The sequence below is a fragment of the Conger conger genome, chromosome 15, assembly GCF_963514075.1.
Source record: "Conger conger chromosome 15, fConCon1.1, whole genome shotgun sequence".
NCBI lineage: Eukaryota > Metazoa > Chordata > Actinopteri > Anguilliformes > Congridae > Conger > Conger conger.
In genome coordinates, this window is record NC_083774.1 from 33,070,970 (window position 1) to 33,090,513 (window position 19,544).

General features: G+C 45.3%; 1 protein-coding gene across 6 annotated transcripts in view; it reads right to left on the reverse strand.

Annotated features, from left to right (window-relative positions):
• wt1a (WT1 transcription factor a) overlaps positions 1 to 19,334 on the reverse strand; it is a 47,583-nt gene extending 28,249 nt beyond the window's left edge. For 3 of the 6 annotated variants that reach the window (XM_061221615.1, XM_061221613.1, XM_061221614.1), the window contains exons 1-3: positions 18,947 to 19,334; positions 12,642 to 12,764; positions 9,915 to 10,017 (exon numbers count right to left, since the gene is read on the reverse strand). In XM_061221615.1, the coding sequence (XP_061077599.1) occupies positions 9,915 to 10,017; positions 12,642 to 12,764; positions 18,947 to 19,328 (608 nt within the window). In that variant the 5' untranslated portion in view covers positions 19,329 to 19,334. The remainder of the gene's footprint in view (positions 1 to 9,914; positions 10,018 to 12,641; positions 12,765 to 18,946) is intronic. The other 3 variants (XM_061221612.1, XM_061221610.1, XM_061221617.1) reach the window with 2 other exon arrangements.
• Between the last annotated feature and the right edge of the window lie 210 nt (positions 19,335 to 19,544).

The window sequence follows — 19,544 nt, forward strand, 5'->3', positions numbered from 1 at the left end:
TAGAGCTGGGTTTGAGTAGCACTAAAGGGTCTAGAGCTGGGTTTGAGTAGCACTACAGATGTCTAGGGCTGGGTTTGAGTAGCACTAGAGGGTCTAGAGCTGGGTTTTAGTTGCACTACAGGTGTCTAGAGCTGGATTTGAGTAGCACTACAGGTGTCTCGGGCTGGGTCTGAGTAACACTTCAGGTGTCTATGGCTGGGTTTGAGTCGCACTACAGGTGTCTAGGGCTGGGTTTGAATAGAACTACAGGGTCTAGAGCTGGGTTTCAATAGAACTACAGGGTCTAGAGCTGGGTTTGAGTCGCACTAAAGGGTCTAGAGCTGGGTTTGAGTAGCACTACAGGTGTCTAGGGCTGGGTTTGAGTAGCACTAGAGGGTCTAGAGCTGGGTTTTAGTTGCACTACAGGTGTCTAGAGCTGGATTTGAGTAGCATTACAGGTGTCTCAGGCTGGGTCTGAGTAACACTAGGGCTGGGTTTGAGTAGCTCTATAGGGTCTAGAGCTGGGTTTGAGTAGCGCTACAGGGTCTAGGGCTGGGTTTGAGTAGCACTACAGGGTCTAGAGCTGGGTTCTAGTAGCACTACAGGGTCTAGAGCTGGGTTTGAGTAGCACTACAGGGTCTAGAGCTGGGTTTGAGTAGCAATACAGAGTCTAGAGCTGGGTTTGAGTAGCACTACAGGGTCTAGAGCTGGGTGTGAGTAGCACTACAGGGTCTAGAGCTGGGTTTGAGTAGCACTACAGGGTCTAGGGCTGGGTTTGAGAAGCACTAGGGCTGGGTTGAGTAGCACTACAGAGTCTAGAGCTGGGTTTGAGAAGCACTAGGGCTGGGTTTAAGTAGCACTCCAGAAGTCTAGGGCTGGGTTTGAGTAGCATTACAGGTGTCTAGGGCTGGGTTTGAGTAGCACTACAGGGTCTAGAGCTGGGTTCTAGTAGCACTACAGGGTCTAGAGCTGGGTTTGAGTAGCACTACAGGGTCTAGAGCTGGGTTTGAGTAGCAATACAGAGTCTAGAGCTGGGTTTGAGTAGCACTACAGGGTCTAGAGCTGGGTTTGAGTAGCACTACAGGGTCTAGAGCTGGGTTTGAGTAGCAATACAGAGTCTAGAGCTGGGTTTGAGTAGCACTACAGGTGTCTAGGACTGGGTTTGAGTAGCTCTACAGGGTCTAGGGCTGGGTTTAAGTAGCACGAGCGGAGGGTTTGAGTAGCACTACAGAGTCTAGAGCTGGGTTTGAGAAGCACTCGGGCTGGGTTTCAGTAGCACTACAGAGTCTAGAGCTGGGTTTGAGAAGCACTAGGGCTGGGTTTAAGTAGCACTCCAGAAGTCTAGGGCTGGGTTTGAGTAGCATTACAAGTGTCTAGGGCTGGGTTTGAGCAGCAGTACAAGGTCTAGAGCTGGGTTTGAGAAGCACTACAGGGTCTAGAGCTGGGTTTGAGTAGCGCTACAGGTGTCTAGGGCTGGGTTTGAGTAGCAGTACAAGTGTCTAGGACTGGGTTTGAGTAGCACTCGGGCTGGGTTTGAGTAGCACTACAGAGTCTAGAGCTGGGTTTGAGAAGCACTAGGGCTGGGTTTAAGTAGCACTCCAGAAGTCTAGGGCTGGGTTTGAGTAGCACTACAGGTGTCTAGGGCTGGGTTTGAGCAGCAGTACAAGGTCTAGAGCTGGGTTTGAGAAGCACTACAGGGTCTAGAGCTGGGTTTGAGTTGCACTATAGGTGACTAGGACTGGGTTTGAGTAGCACTAGGTCTGGGTTTGAGTAGCACTACAGGGTCTAGAGCTGGGTTTGAGTTGCACTACAGGGTCTAGAGCTGGATTTGAGTAGCACTTCAGGTGCCTATGGCTGGGTTTGAGTAGCACTACAGGTGTCTAGGGCTGGGTTTGAATAGAACTACAGGGTCTAGAGCTGGGTTTGAGTAGCATTACAGGGTCTAGAGCTGGGTTTGAATAGAACTACAGGGTCTAGAGCTGGGTTTGAGAAGCACTACAGGGGCTAGAGCTGGGTTTGAGTAGCGCTACAGGTGTCTAGGGGTGGGTTTGAGTTGCACTATAGTTGTCTAGGACTGGGTTTGAGTAGCACTACAGAGTCTAGAGCTGGGTTTGAGAAGCACTAGGGCTGGGTTTAAGTAGCACTACAGGGTCTAGAGCTGGGTTTGAGTAGCACTTCAGGTGTCTATGGCTGGGTTTGAGTAGCACTACAGGTGTCTAGGGCTGGGTTTGAATAGAACTACAGGGTCTAGAGCTGGGTTTGAGTAGCATTACAGGGCCTAGAGCTGGGTTTGAGTAGCACTACAGGTGACTAGGGCTGGGTTTGAGTAGCATTAGGTCTGGGTTTGAGTAGCACTAAAGGGTCTACAGCTGGGTTTGAGTTGCACTACAGGGTCTAGAGCTGGGTTTGAGTAGCACTTCAGGTGTCTATGGCTGGGTTTGAGTAGCACTACAGGTGTCTAGGGCTGGGTTTGAATAGAACTACAGGGTCTAGAGCTGGGTTTGAATAGAACTACAGGGTCTAGAGCTAGGTTTGAGTAGCATTACAGGTTCTACAGCTGGGTTTGAGTAGCGCTACAGGTGTCTAGGGCTGGGTTTGAGTAGCACTACAAGGTCTAGAGCTGGGTTTGAGTAGCACTAAAGGGTCTAGAGCTGGGTTTGAGTAGCACTACAGATGTCTAGGGCTGGGTTTGAGTAGCACTAGAGGGTCTAGAGCTGGGTTTTAGTTGCACTACAGGTGTCTAGAGCTGGATTTGAGTAGCACTACAGGTGTCTCGGGCTGGGTCTGAGTAACACTTCAGGTGTCTATGGCTGGGTTTGAGTCGCACTACAGGTGTCTAGGGCTGGGTTTGAATAGAACTACAGGGTCTAGAGCTGGGTTTCAATAGAACTACAGGGTCTAGAGCTGGGTTTGAGTCACACTAAAGGGTCTAGAGCTGGGTTTGAGTAGCACTACAGGTGTCTAGGGCTGGGTTTGAGTAGCACTAGAGGGTCTAGAGCTGGGTTTTAGTTGCACTACAGGTGTCTAGAGCTGGATTTGAGTAGCATTACAGGTGTCTCAGGCTGGGTCTGAGTAACACTAGGGCTGGGTTTGAGTAGCTCTATAGGGTCTAGAGCTGGGTTTGAGTAGCGCTACAGGGTCTAGGGCTGGGTTTGAGTAGCACTACAGGTGACTAGGGCTGGGTTTGAGTAGCAGTTCAGGTGTCTATGGCTGGGTTTGAGTAGCACTACAGGTGTCTAGGGCTGGGTTTGAATAGAACTACAGGGTCTAGAGCTGGGTTTGAATAGAACTACAGGGTCTAGAGCTGGGTTTGAGTAGCATTACAGGGTCTACAGCTGGGTTTGAGTAGCGCTACAGGTGTCTAGGGCTGGGTTTGAGTTGCACTATTGGTGTCTAGGACTGGGTTTGATTAGCACTCGGGCTGGGTTTGAGTAGCACTACAGGGTCTAGAGCTGGGTTTGATTTGCACTACAGGGTCTAGAGCTGGGTTTGAGTAGCACTACAAGGTCTAGAGCTGGGTTTGAGTAGCACTAAAGGGTCTAGAGCTGGGTTTGAGTAGCACTACAGGTGTCTAGGGCTGGGTTTGAGTAGCACTAGAGGGTCTAGAGCTGGGTTTTAGTTGCACTACAGGTGTCTAGAGCTGGATTTGAGTAGCATTACAGGTGTCTCAGGCTGGGTCTGAGTAACACTAGGGCTGGGTTTGAGTAGCTCTATAGGGTCTAGAGCTGGGTTTGAGTAGCGCTACAGGGTCTAGGGCTGGGTTTGAGTAGCACTACAGGTGACTAGGGCTGGGTTTGAGTAGCACTACAGGTCTGTAGGGCTGGGTTTGAATAGAACTACAGGGTCTAGAGCTGGGTTTGAGTAGCACTACAGGTGTCTAGGGCTCGGTTTGAGTAGCACTAGAGGGTCTAGAGCTGGGTTTTAGTTGCACTACAGGTGTCTAGAGCTGGATTTGAGTAGCACTACAGGGTCTAGAGCTGGGTTTGATTTGCACTACAGGGTCTAGAGCTGGGTTTGAGTAGCACTACAAGGTCTAGAGCTGGGTTTGAGTAGCACTAAAGGGTCTAGAGCTGGGTTTTGAATAGCACTAGAGGGTCTAGAGCTGGGTTTTAGTTGCACTACAGGTGTCTAGAGCTGGATTTGAGTAGCACTACAGGTGTCTCGGGCTGGGTCTGAGTAACACTTCAGGTGTCTAGAGCTGGGTTTGAATAGAACTACAGGTGTGTAGGGCTGGGTTTGAATAGAACTACAGGTGACTAGGGCTGGGTTTGAGTCGCACTACAGGTGTCTAGGGCTGGGTTTGAATAGAACTACAGGTGTGTAGGGCTGGGTTTGAGTAGAGCTACAGGGTCTAGAGCTGGGTTTGAGTAGCACTACAGGTGTCTCGAGCTGGGTTTGAGTAGCAGTACAGGTGTCTAGGGCTGGGTTTGAGTAGCAGTACAGGTGTCTAGGGCTCGGTTTGAGTTGCACTACAGGGTCTAGAGCTAGGTTTGAGTAGCACTACAGGTGTCTAGGGCTGGGTTTGAGTAGCAGTACAGGTGTCTAGGGCTGGGTTTGAGTAGCACTAGAGCTGGGTTTGAGTAGCACTACAGGGTCTATGACTGGGTTTGAGTAGCACAACAGGTGTCTAGGGCTGGGTTTGAGTAGAGCTACAGGGTCTAGAGCTGGGCTTGAGTAGCACAACAGGTGTCTAGGGCTGGGTTTGAGTAGCAGTACAGGTGTCTAGGGCTGGGTTTGAGTAGCAGTACAGGTGTCTAGGGCTCGGTTTGAGTTGCACTACAGGGTCTAGAGCTAGGTTTGAGTAGCACTTCAGGTGTCTATGGCTGGGTTTGAGTAGCACTACAAGTGTCTAGAGCTGGGTTTGAGTAGCACAACAGGTGCCTAGGGCTGGGTTTGAGTAGAGCTACAGGGTCTAGAGCTTGGTTTGAGTAGCACAACAGGTGTCTAGGGCTGGGTTTGAGTAGAGCTACAGGGTCTAGAGCTGGGTTTCAGTAGCACTACAGGTGTCTAGAGCTGGGTTTGAGTAGCACAACAGGTGCCTAGGGCTGGGTTTGAGTAGAGCTACAGGGTCTTGACCTGGGTTTCAGTAGCACTACAGGTGTCTAGGACTGGGTTTGAGTAGCACTACAAGGTCTAGAGGCTGGATTTGAGTCGCACTAAAGGGTCTAGAGCTGGGTTTGAGTAGCATTACAGGGTCTAGAGCTGGGTTTGAGTAGCAATACAGGGTCTAGAGCTGGGTTTGAGAAGCACTACAGGTGTCTAGAGCTGGGTTTGAGTAGCACTACAGGTGTCTAGGGCTGGGTTTGAGTAGCAATACAGGGTCTAGAGCTTGGTTTGAGAAGCACTACAGGTGTCTAGAGCTGGGTTTGAGTCGCACTACAGGTGTCTAGGGCTGGGTTTGAGTAGCACTACAGGTGTCTAGAGCTGGGTTTGAGTAGCACAACAGGTGTCTAGGGCTGGGTTTGAGTAGAGCTACAGGGTCTAGAGCTGGGTTTGAGTAGCACAACAGGTGTCTAGGGCTGGGTTTGAGTAGAGCTACAGGGTCTTGAGCTGGGTTTCAGTAGCACTACAGGGTCTAGAGCTGGGTTTGAGTAGCACTACAGGTGTCTAGGGCTGGGTTTGAGCAGCACTACAAGGTCTAGAGGCTGGGTTTGAGTAGCACAACAGGTGTCTAGGGCTGGGTTTGAGTAGAGCTACAGGGCCTAGAGCTGGGTTTGAGTAGCACTACAGGGTCTAGACCTGGGTTTGAGTAGCACTACAGAGTCTAGAGCTGGGTTTGAGTAGCACTACAGGTGTCTAGGGCTGGGTTTGAGTAGCACGACAGGGTCTAGAGCTGGGTTTGAGTAGCACAACAGTTGTCTTGAGCTGGGTTTGAGTAGCACTATAGGTGTCTAGGGCTGGGTCTGAGTAGCACTAGGGCTGGGTTTGAGTAGCACTGCAGGTGTCTAGGGCTGGGTTTGAGTAGCACTACAGGGTCTAGAGCTGGGTTTGAGTAGCTCTATAAGGTCTAGAGCTGAGTTTGAGTACCACTACAGGTGTCTAGAGCTGGGTTTGAGTAGCACTACAGGGTCTAGAGCTGGGTTTGAGTACCACTACAGGTGTCTAGGGCTGGGTTTGAGTAGCACTGCAGGTGTCTAGGGCTGGGCTTGAGTAGCACTACATGGTCTAGAGCTGGGTTTGAGTAGCTCTATAGGGTCTAGAGCTGAGTTTGAGTAGCAATGCAGGTGTCTAGAGCTGGGTTTGAGTAGCACTACAGGGTCTAGAGCTGGGTTTGAGTAGCACTACAGGGTCTAGAGCTGGGCTTGAGTAGCTCAACAGGTGACTAGGGCTGGGTTTGAGTAGCATTACAGGTGTCTAGGGCTGGGTTTGAGTAGCACTGCAGGCCTCTAGGGCTGGGTTTGAGTAGCACTGCAGGTGTGTAGGGCTGGGTTTGAGTAGCCCAAGCCTGGGTTTGAATAGCTCTACAGGGTCTAGGGCTGGGTTTGAGTAACACAACAGGTGTCTCGGGCTGGGTTTGAGTGGCACTAGGGCTGGGTTTGAGTAGCACAAGGGCTGGGTTTGAGTAGCACTGCAGGTGTGTAGGGCTGGGTTTGAGTAGCCCAAGCCTGGGTTTGAATAGCTCTACAGGGTCTAGGGCTGGGTTTGAGTAACACAACAGGTGTCTCGGGCTGGGTTTGAGTAGCACTAGGGCTGGGTTTGATTATCTCTGCCGTGCAGGCCAGGCTGTCTGTCGCTCATGCTCAGAGTTGAAGTTTCAGTGTCAAGTAAATAAACTAACCACAGCAAAGGACCATTGTTCACATGCACCAATCTGACTGGATTTCTTATGTTTCACCCCTCTCATCCATTTTATGGGACAGCACAGCACTTGTTCCATAAAGGGAGGTGTCACATGTTAAAACCATCACACGTTGACCTCCTGGGATCATAATCCACCAGTAGTTTGGATGAATGCAGTCTCGCTTCTGCAAAAGCAGACGCATGCTTTGGTCCCCAATCCCATTTAGCATGTTACCTGAGCAACATATGTAATGGTGCAAAAACAGAGGACAAGCCTGGCAAAAAAACAACCATAATTTTTTACATGCTATAAAGTAAGAATGCTTTCAAAAACAGAAATGTTAATAGTTTAACAAAATGCATGAACAGAAGAAGTGAATGAACAGAAGTAAAATCTAAATCAAATCAAATTTGCAATCAATTCTTCTAGGTACACTTGCACACAGTTTCTGAATGAACTCGGTGGGTAGGTTGTTCCAAACATCTTGACATCTTGAAGAACTAGCCACAGTTCTTCATGTAATCCCAGACACACTCGATGATGTTGAGATCAGGGCTCTGTGGGGGCCATACCATCACTTCCAGGACTCCTTGTTCTTCTTTACGCTGAAGATAGTTCTTAATGACACTGGCTGTACGTTTGGGGTCATTGTCCTGCTGCAGAATAAAGTTGGGGCCAATCAGATGCCTCCCTGGTGGTACTGCATGATGGATAAGTATCTGCCCGTACTTCTCAGCACTGAGGAGACCATTCATTCTAACCAAATCCCCAACTCCATTTGCAGAAATGGTTTGAAGGCAAAGGGTAGTTACACCAAATATTGATTTGATTTCGATTTTTCTTCTGTTCACTCACTTTGCATTTTGTATTAACTGCTAACATTTCTATTTCTGAAAGCATTCTTACTTTACAGCATTTTTTCACACCTGCCTAAAACTTTTGCACAGTACTGTAGCTCACATTTCACATTTTGAGGTTGCGGGAAATGCTTAATAGCCTGGATCTTATCATCAACAAACATGAAATGTCAGTTTTAATCCACATCAGTTACATACAGTATGTATGTGGCAGAAGCATGGCAGATGGGGAGAGGAGGATCCACCAGTCAATCATTTACACAGTATGTTTTTATCATTCAAAAGTAAAAGGCCACAGTAAGGAACCTTTGTGTAATACCAGCATGACTTACTCTACCAGCATCACCTCACAACAATTTACCAGCATTATATAAAGTAATCTAGCATCATTTCATCACAGTAATCTACCAGAATCACTTCACAGTAATCTAACAGAACCTCATCACAGTAATCTAACAGAATCTCATCACAGTAATCTAACAGCATTACATCACAGTAATCTACCACTATCACTTCACGACAATTTACCAGCATTACATTACAGTAATCTAGCATCATTACATCACAGTAATCTACCAGCATTTTATCACAGTAATCTACCAAAATCACTTCGCAATAATCAACTAGAAATGTTTCACAATGATCTAGCAGCATTACATCACAGTAATCTACCAGTATCACGATAATCTATTGCCATTACATCACAGTAATTTACCAGCATTATATCACAGTAATCTACTAGTGTTACTTCACAATAAGACTTGGAAGTCAGATGTAACCCAGAGCAAAACCTTTTCCCATATATGCATTTTCACATCAAATGACAATCTGTCTGTAGGAAAAATTAATGGGGTTTCTACATAACCGTCTCTATCGTAGTCTGCGATTTAAGCTGGCGTTTAATACTTCAATGTTTTTATACGTTCTCTCTTTAGCATCACAGGGTCCACTTAATTCTGATGCCGCTTTCCAACCAAAATAATTATTTTGCTGCTGAAAGCTAACAGCACATTCCATGTCATACATACTTCACATATCAGGTCTGTGAGAAGGGTTCCTAGGTTAGACAAAGTTACCGTTAGCCAGGAAAGAAATGTAAAGCAATGATTTTAATAACTTAAGGAATTAATCACGAGAACACGAACAATAACTAGAATAACGATACCTACAGAAATATACACAAGTGTAGAAAGTAGGAAAACATATAATTTATTACACAAACGAGTAATAGCCATGGGCAACGCATGTATATAGTAACGGAAAATGCAACCAGATACAGCCCTGTGCATGATGTTGTTGTGTGACAGGTTGCTAACCACTTAGCCATAGCAATTTGCTTTTTAAATGTACAGAGAATGTTTTCAGACTATGAAAATGTAATGATAACCATTTTTTTTTTCATATACAAAGAAATGTGCAAATGTCATAAGGTATTGTAAAGAATTAACAAACAATTTAATAAATTTCATAGACCGTCAGACCTTTTGATCTGGAAATGAAGAAAATGCAAATGAACTATAGATATTTCCGAAAGGAATTACAACATGACTTTAGACCAATAATCTACCAGCATCACTGCATAGTAATCTACCAGCATTACATCACAATAATCTACCAGCATCACTGCACAGTAATCTACCAGCATTACATCACAGTAATCTACCAGCATTACATCACAATAATCTACCAGCATTGCATCACAATAATCTACCAGCATTACATCACAGTAATCTACCAGCATTACATCACAGTAATCTACCAGCATCACTGCACAGTAATCTACCAGCATTGCATCACAATAATCTACCAGCATTACATCACAGTAATCTACCAGCATTACATCACAGTAATCTACCAGCATTGCATCACAATAATCTACCAGCATTGCATCACAATAATCTACCAGCATTGCATCACAATAATCTACCAGCATTACATCACAATAATGTACAAGCATTACATCACAGTAATCTACCAGCATTGCATCACAATAATCTACCGGCATTGCATCACAGTAATCTACCAGCATTACATCACAATAATCTACCAGCATTGCATCACAATAATCTACCAGCATTGCATCACAATAATCTACCAGCATTACATCACAGTAATCTACTAGCATTACATGGGGTGCCTGTTGTAGGAGGTAAGGTGTAGGTTGGGGTGTTTTGGGGTGCCTGGTGTCTGGGGGGTAAGGTGAAGGTTGGGGTGTTTTGGGGTGCCTGCTGTAGGGGGTAAGGTGTAGGTGGGGGTGTTTTGGGGTGCCTATTTCTGGGGGGCATAGAGTAGGGTACCTGTTGTAGGGGTTCCTCAGGAGCAGTGCCTGGCTCCCTGCACAGCTGTCTGATGGGGTGTGGCAGCCATAGACTGGAGGTGGGACAGGGTACTGCTGCTCTCCTGCAAAGAGAAACACGTCAGAAACACGTATTCTTCATATCGTCTTCTCATATGAAAATGTTGCTTAAGCCCACCCCTGAGTCGAGCAGGAATACTCAATCTTTCAGTGAGGGTGCAGGCTTTTTTTCAATCCAAGCAGTTACACCTTATTCTAATAATCAACCATTAGAGCGTTGGTCAAGGACCTTGATCAGTAGTCAGGTGTGTAACTGCTTGGATGGAGAGAAAAAAAGCTTGCGCCTACGCCGGCCCTTTCCAGGTAAGACTGAGTGTCCCCGCAGTACAGTGCTATGTCAGTGTAGCAACGGCATCTGATTGGTTAACAGATCCAGGACATCGAATTAATTGCCTAGTGCTTTGGAGAGACTCACTTCCATATTATTGGTTGATACGCGACTGGGAATTTGTGCGATGCAATAGAGTTTTATGTAGGGCCTGCCTTCAGAATTTAACGCGGCGTGTCACCGGTTCTTAATCACTCCGGTTTACATAAAAAAAGATCAAACAAACTGAGAGCAGCAATCCGTTCAGCAGGACCCAAGCCTGAACACATTACTTTATGACCGAAAAGTCCATAAAGCTAACTTGAAGAACTACAGCTGATTTACTTCAGAGAAAAAAAACAATTAGGAAAGTTAAAGAAGAGAGATCTCAAAGGAGCAGAGAGAGTGCAACCGCGCACATGCACAACGGTTAGATAAACAACAGGGTCTTCTTTGAAGCCACGGAAAGTCAACTCTCTCGCTTTGGCTTTAAAGCGCAAATGAAGTATTGCCGCCGGGCGAATGTTGGGAATAGTTCCCCTGGCAGTTCTGAACATTCCAAAAGCCTCTCATATCGCTGTTTCCCCCAGTTATCGTTTCCAGAAGCAAATGCGTAATTTACGGTGGCAAAATTAACAGCAAATGCGCGCTGTTGCTCTCTGACGTCTAACACACTGACTCTGGGGGGGTGGGGGGAAAGCCCCCCTAAAGTAAAGAAAGAAAGCCGATTCTTATTTATTGTCGTTGACTCAGAAACACTCAGTGTAACACTTAACCTTGGTGTGATGGCAGTAGAGTGAATTTTCCTCTGGTGAAAACGCTGGGTGTTTTGCACATGCTCACATAGTACAAATGCACACACAAGCATATATACACACTTGTACACACACATGCAGGCATAAATAGACAAATATACAGACACATACAGACAGCCAGGCATGCATACTCTCTCATGCACATATACACTCTCCTTTCCTTGAGTACAAACACCCTTACTCACAGACAAACACACACACACACACACACACACACACACACTCTCTCTCACACACACACACACACACACACACACACACACACACGCATACACACTCATACACACACTCACACACACACACACACACACACACACACACACACACACTGCTCCTCCCCTGGTTAAGCGCACGCTTCCACTCACCCTGGAGACTTATCCCCTCCCCTCCAAGCTGTATAACCTACATCCATCCATGTGGACTAAACTAGTTTACCTGCTAGTTTAATACATTAAATGTTACCATCACAACCAATAGGCCAGCAGAGGGTGGGCATCCCCCTATAGTCAAGTACCTCCTGAGAGTTCTTCCCATCAGGGAGTTTTTTTCTTCCCACCGTTTGTGGGGTTTTCTCCCGATAAGGGAGTTGTTCACCTTATATTTTATTCGGAAGCTTTGGGCTCTGGGCTGATATTTCTACTTTTTCTTCCCTTCTGTACTCTGTAAAGAGACTTTGGGACAGTCTCCTGTGAAAAGTGCTATACAAATAATTGAAATGACACAGTGGGGAGTACACACATACACACACACACACACACACACACATACACACACACACACATACACACACACTCACACATACACGCACATGCACACACACACACGCACCCACACACACACACACACACACACGCACACACACAGTGGAGAGTACACACACACACACACACACACAGTGGGGAGTACGCACACACACGCACACAGTGTGGAGTACACACATGCACACACAGTGTGGAGTACACACATGCACCCACACACACAGTGGGGAGTATGCACACACACACACACAGTGTGGAGTACGCATACACACACAAACACACACACAGTGTGGAGTACAGTGTGAAGCACACACACACACAGTGTGCAGTACACACACACACACACACACACAGTGTGCAGTACACACACACACACAGACACACACACAGTGTGCAGTACACACTCACAGACACACACACACAGTGTGCAGTACACACACACACACACACACACACACACACAGTGTGCAGTACACACTCACAGACACACACACACAGTGTGCAGTACACACACACACACACACACACAGTGTGCAGTACACACACACACAGTGTGCAGTACACACACACACACACAGTGTGCAGTACACACACACACACACACACACACACAGTGTGCAGTACACACACACACACACACACAGACACACACAGTGTGCAGTACACACACACACACACACACAGTGTGCAGTACACACACACACACACACACACACACAGTGTGCAGTACACACACACACACACACACACAGTGTGCAGTACACAGAGGAGATCATGATGGCTGTTACCCATGTTGGTCTGCTGAGGCAGGGTGTCCTCGTGCTTGAAGGAGTGGTTGGGGAACTGGGTGGAGTGGTGGCTGGGGGTGTGGCCGTAGTTTGGAGCACTATCAAACGCCATCGCGCTGTAACCTGGGGGACCGAGAGGCACACTGTAGTAGCAGTAGCAATAGTATTACATTCATAACTGGTAGAAGCAGCTAGAGTAGTAGAATGGTTTCTTATTTTTTTAACAGAATTTCTTATCCAGAAAAACTTTATAACACATCAAGCAGCAGCATAGATACCAAGCAGCCAGAATGATAGTAAAAAACTACAAACACGAGTCATATGATGACCCCCATCATGCATGTACATTACACATTTCAGTCCAGCAAATCATGTTTATCATATTATTGTGGTCATGCAGACATGGTTATATGCTGGTATGATCTGATTAATTCATTCTTAAAAGGTGTTTATTACATTAAAAGCAAGAGATAAAATGACTTAACAAAGATGCATCTCTCTTCAGAAAACGTAATAAATCTGTCACAAAGTTTAATTTCTTACCCAGTGTTCTAGAACTTAATTTCTTTCAATTTCCACAATTTATTTACAACATAATCCAGAATTATCGGTACCCTTGATAAATAAACACAGAAAATACTGCAAAATAATAGTTATTGACATAAGCTTTATTTCCCAACATGTGTAAAGTAGTTTGTTTTATTAATTATTCAATGTAATCAATAATTCACAATTATTTGATACCCCTGGTTCAATACTTTGTATTGCCAAAGATGACAAGTCGTGAGTATTTTCCTATAATTTGTGATAAGGTTAGAGAACACATTTGGGTGGATTTTTTTACTATTGCTCCATGCTGGACCTTTGAGACCACAGCTTTTTCAAGGGATTTAAGCCTGGAGACTGAGATGTCCATTGTGTCCTGCTGGACAATCTACCTACCACCAAGTTACAGCTCCGTAGCAGAGACAAGCAGATTTTCTGGTAAACATTTCCTGGTACTTTGTTGAATTAATTGTGCCATTGATCTTATATAGTTCCCCTGGACGACTGGCAGCAAAACGTCTCCAAAACATCACTGACCCTCCTGCATATTTGACAGTAGGTATGAGGCGCTTTTCTTTGCATTCCACTTTCTCCGCCATGTCGATGGCATGTATGACTAAGACATTCAATTTTGGTCTCATCTGATCATCTTCCAGTCATGGCGTCTGTTTATCGTGCTCAGTGAGGGCTGTCTCCCTGACACCCTTCCAAAGAGTTTGTTGGTATGAAGGTGCCATTTTATGGTTCTTTTTGAGACAATTGGCAATAATTATGATGCCTATGGCTTTCCTAAAAAATGAGATTACGTTAAAAAAAAACATTGAAACATGAGAGTAAATGTATTTAAGTAAATGTATGTAGTTCTCCCATATGTTTGAACATAACACACAGATTATTATTCTTATTTGGGGTGCCAGTAATTCTGGAGCTGACTGTATTTGTGATCTCAGCCCTGCCTGACCCCCCAGCCACCCCTGCCGCGCGGAGCGAGGGGGCAACGCAAACAGTCGACGGGACACCCGTCCCGGGGTGAGTCATGCCTCTCCCCGACCCTGGCCCGGCTCAGTCACATAAATCAGCCGCCCCCGGTAACCGCCAGCCCCTTTCCCAGCACGCGCCCGTCCCGCCAAAGACCTCGTAACGGACCCCATTTTTCACTCGCTGAGGCCTGCGCCCTCGCCGTGGAGAAGCGGGCAGGCGAGGCGACGTCCCTAAAATGAACGACCTCTTCATTTACCCTTAAATTAATTAGGCAATTAATGAACCTAATCATCATTTGGCAAAATATACAATATATGAACTTTTGATCTGCTGTATATTAACAACTGTCAGGCTTCAATTACTGTTATGGCATCACATACAATTTCCTTTGTTAAGATGATTGTATCATACGAAGAAACAATATTCCGTTATTTCAATGATTGTTTCCTTTTAAACGCCTCTTTAATTAGTGTGGCCTTGAAATGATCTCTAATGTATCATTTTTTTAATATCCCACATTAACTGGGAGTGGAGTACAGGTTTGCTGAATTTCACCTGAACCATAAGCGAGGGTTGTTTCTTGCGTAAAGGAAAAAGTTTAAATTTAAACAATGAAACCAGTTACTCAAAATTATATTTTCGTAAAATCACATTTTCACACTGAATATTTTTCACACTGAACTTTAACCAAATTAATGAAAACCTTTGGCTACATTTAGTTGAAATGTTGACGGGTACTGCTGGATACAAAATAAAACAATGTGGAGAATATTAATACATTACATTACATTACATTACATTATTGGCATTTGGCAGACGCTCTTATCCAGAGCGACGTACAACAAAGTGCATACCCATAACCAGGGATAAGTGCACTGAAAGACCCTAGAGGGAAATGGCTATGCAAACTGGCTCCCTTTTCCCTTTCTCTCCATCTCTCCCCCCTCACATATTATTTGGTGTTGCACAAGGGAGCTGCCTTCTGGAATTAATCAATGGAACCAAGCCTGTGACAAGCCTGGGTGGAATTTTAGAATCTAAATTTTAAACCACAGATTAACAAGGTGACAAAGAGAGCTTTCTTCCACCTGGGAAACAATCCCAAAGTATGGCCATTTTTATAAAGACAGGACTCTGAGAAGTAGTAGATAGTAATGGAAATAAACCATTTAAATTCAGCTATCCTTTGAACGTATCTCCTACCATTCGAGTTCAGTGGCTTATTTCCACATTTCAGCCAATGGGCAGGCGTGACACAATGAAACTGAAAGTGTTCTCTGACTCATGAGCTGGCCCGATCACCTTATCAGCCCATAAACTCACGAAACAATATTTTTTTATCTCCCTCAAACAGTCCCCTTACCCGCGTTTTTTTTTTCAAACAAACTTGCGCACGGCCTTTCGTCCGTGCACGCCGCGGACCCGGGGTGACCTTCACCGCGCATCGCCGACGGGACTGAGCTCTGGCCGCGTTTTCCGGTGTTTTCCGGTGTTTTCCGTCCAGCAGCGAAGGAATGCGATAAGGACGCTGGAGTTAGAAGGGAGATTCCTTTAATGAAGGCGCTATCAGCAGCACGAGATTGAGTAAAATGTGCTGAAGGTAATTGGAGAGGTGGGGGACGCGCTTGTCTGGCCTGGGCCCCACAGAGTTGGGGAGGCACGGCACAAGATTTAACGGAAGACCATTGGTTTTGGACGCTTGGTTCTTACGAAACTGTGCCAAAATGCAATCACCGTCCAAGGTAACATTATTCCCACGCCCTGGCGCTTTAATGAACCGGTGGCTCTTTTTGCTACTCCAACCTTGACTGCCCAACTGAAACATGCCCGAACACAAAATACGCCTTTCATTATTTCAAACGCTCATACGCACGTTCAAGTCAGTGATTACTCACGGGTCTACCACCAAAATAAATAGAATATTTAAAACGATGAATATAATATCCTCTTCAATAATAATATATATTTTTCAAACGAATATATTTAACAGTAGCAGGAAATTCTACTGTCTGGAATTCATTAGAGAAACATCGGTCAGAGAAACACCAGGCAGTTTCTCAATAAAGTGTGAAATCTAACTGGAACATCCTTCATCTTAACGAAGTATATTTGAGTCCAATAGGGGTAAAATGTTGATTCAACACCAAGCTGATAACATGTATAATATAAAGCCCTCTGAAAATATATAAATAATATATGAATAAAACATAGGTGACAGTGGTATGCAATCATTCTAAAAGTACACCATTATGAATAACCCAAACGGCATGTTATTATAAGATTTACACGCCCGGTCTGCCTACAGTAATCAGTCAGTCTGAACTGAATCACCCAAACCAGCAGTGTGAGTTTCAGTCATGTGCTTTCATACAATTGAAATAACAATTCGATTTTTTTGGAGTATCAATGAGTATCTTTACACTCTGAAAGGGATGTCATTTTAAATCAATTGTGTCCAATTTCAATTACGTGGCTTCTCTGTCACATAACACTTTTTAATAGCGGGATATCAATTATATTTGCTGCACAAAGTGTTGTTTGTGAAGTCAAAAATCTCAACAGATTCCTCTATAACAAGCATGCATAACTGCATTATATTTTGTCTGTGTTATTTCAAAATTAAAAATGACTATTATACATACTGCACTGTACTCACATTTAAGAACAATTACTGAATAAAACAATCCAATAAGGTCATAGTTGAAGAGTTTAAGTTCACGATTTTAGACAAAATTTAAGGTTCAAGGTTTGCCTTTTTATCTATCATTTATCAACTGTAAAAAAGAACAAGCATTTAGCTGATTTGAACATGTCATGATGCACTGTACCTTAAAATTATTTTCCCAAAAAACACATTTTGTCGATTGTTATTACATCCAAATATCATAATATAAGTATTGCTGTAACATTCATAACATGTGCACATAATATGAATAAACTTTTCAGGTTTTCTAGGTTTCACTTTCGATACTTCATTAAAATGTGTGATGCATTAAATTAAATTAAATTCTTAATTAAACACATCCCAGGTAAACACATCCCTCATAAGCACTATTTTAGACCAAAAGTAAAGCTGCTTTGTGACAATCTTGCATTGTAGAAAGCGCTATACAAATTAAATTGAATTGAACTGAATTGTCAGGACCAAGGATGCACACTAACACACACATATGCAAGCATTGTATTACCATACATGTTAATAGTTAATAGTTAATAGAGGTGGAAAATCCCGGTTCAGAAAGTAATCTTTTGTGACACAAAAAAGTCCTCCTCAGTATTTTTAGCTCCAATTTCCTGTATTTGCGAAATTAGCAGAATTCTACGGCCAGGAGGTAGAACTAATTGGTGAAATCACGCTTGCTCCGAGAGTATGAGAGTATGATATGATAAAGCCCTGAGAGGGGTACAGGCCACAGTATACCTTGGTTCCTTGGGCACTTCTAAAAGCCCATGTCCCACTGTACACTAGCTGCTAGCAAGTCTACAATCATCCAGTGATCTACACTCTCAAAAGGGATTTCGTAATATCCCGCACACCTTTTGTGATGTTACTTTCATCACATTTTGGGTCAAAGTTACTACTTTTGTGCAGCAAATATATTTATGTGTTACAAAAGGAGATGTTTTGACACAAACTGTTGAAAGTAACACAAAATGTGTTGTCCTTTACTAGACGCGGAGGTGTGTTATAAAATGACACATTGACACATCTGTTTTGGGAGTGTTGGTCTGTAGCAGAGTGCAGCTGTAGTACAGGTTCTCTGGTTTGTCTCTATAGAGGAACCATTTTCAGTTCTTTATGGAGCCCTCTACCACATGTGTGAAGTGTGAAAGCTCCCAAAGAACCCTTGAACTAAATAGGGTTCCACTATGGAATCAAAGGGTTCCACAGTAATATATGTGATACAGGGCTGTAATACAGTATACAGCAGTGATACAGGGCTGTAATACAGTATACGGCAGTGATACAGGGCTGTAATACAGTATACGGCAGTGATACAGGGCTGTAATACAGTATACGGCAGTGATACAGGGCTGTAATACAGTATACGGCAGTGATACAGGGCTGTAATACAGTATACGGCCGTGATACAGGGCTGTAATACAGTATACAGCAGTGATACAGGGCTGTAATACAGTATACAGCCGTGATACAGGGCTGTAATACAGTATACAGCAGTGCTACAGGGCCGTAATACTGTATACAGCAGTGATACAGGGCTGTAATACTGTATACAGCAGTGATACAGGGCCGTAATACAGTATACAGTAGTGATACAGGGCTGTAATACTGTATACAGCAGTGATACAGGGCTGTAATACTGTATACAGCAGTGATACAGGGCTGTAATACTGTATACGGCAGTGATACAGGGCTGTAATACAGTATACGGCAGTGATACAGGGCTGTAATACAGTATACGGCAGTGATACAGGGCTGTAATACAGTATACGGCAGTGATACAGGGCTGTAATACAGTATACGGCAGTGATACAGGGCTGTAATACTGTATACAGCAGTGATACAGGGCTGTAATACTGTATACAGCAGTGATACAGGGCTGTAATACTGTATACGGCAGTGATACAGGGCTGTAATACTGTATACGGCAGTGATACAGGGCTGTAATACAGTATACGGCAGTGATACAGGGCTGTAATACAGTATACGGCAGTGATACAGGGCTGTAATACAGTATACAGCAGTGATACAGGGCTGTAATACAGTACACAGATTTAGGGCTGTAATTCACTATAGTGCAGTGGTCTGATCTTACCCTGGCTCCTGGAGGTGGGTTGGTTCTCCATACAGTTTGGCAGGTAGGGTCCGTTGGCGAACATGCGGGGCTGGGTGGGGGGGGCCTGGCTGGGCGGGGGGGCCCCGAACGCGCCGTAGCGGCAGGCGCCCGTGCCGGTGAACTGGCCGGAGAAGTGCACGGTGAAGGCGCTGAGGCCGCAGTGCGGGTCCTCGTGGGGGTCGGCGGGGCTCCAGCCCGGCTCCTGCTTGATGAAGGAGTGCGAGGGCAGCGCGCCGTAGGGGGAGCCCGGGTGGAAGTCCAGCACCGGGGGCCCCCACTGGGGGGCGCTGCTGACGGGCAGGGCGCAGCTCCCGCCCCCCCCAGGGAGCAGGGTGTTCAGGTCCCGCGCGTCCGACCCCATCCGTCCCCAGGAGCGGGCCGAAGGTCCCGGCGAGGCGCGGGCTGAGGTTTCGGCTGCTTGGCGGGAGGAGCGGGGCGCTCTCGGCTCGCTGTGGCAGTGCCTCTCGGAACTTGTCGGAAAGTCAGGTCAGCCCGAGCCTCATCACAGAGCGGAAAAGGCTTTTTTTAAATTCCACGAGAAGAAACAAACCAAAAAAAAAAAAAAAAACACCAAAAA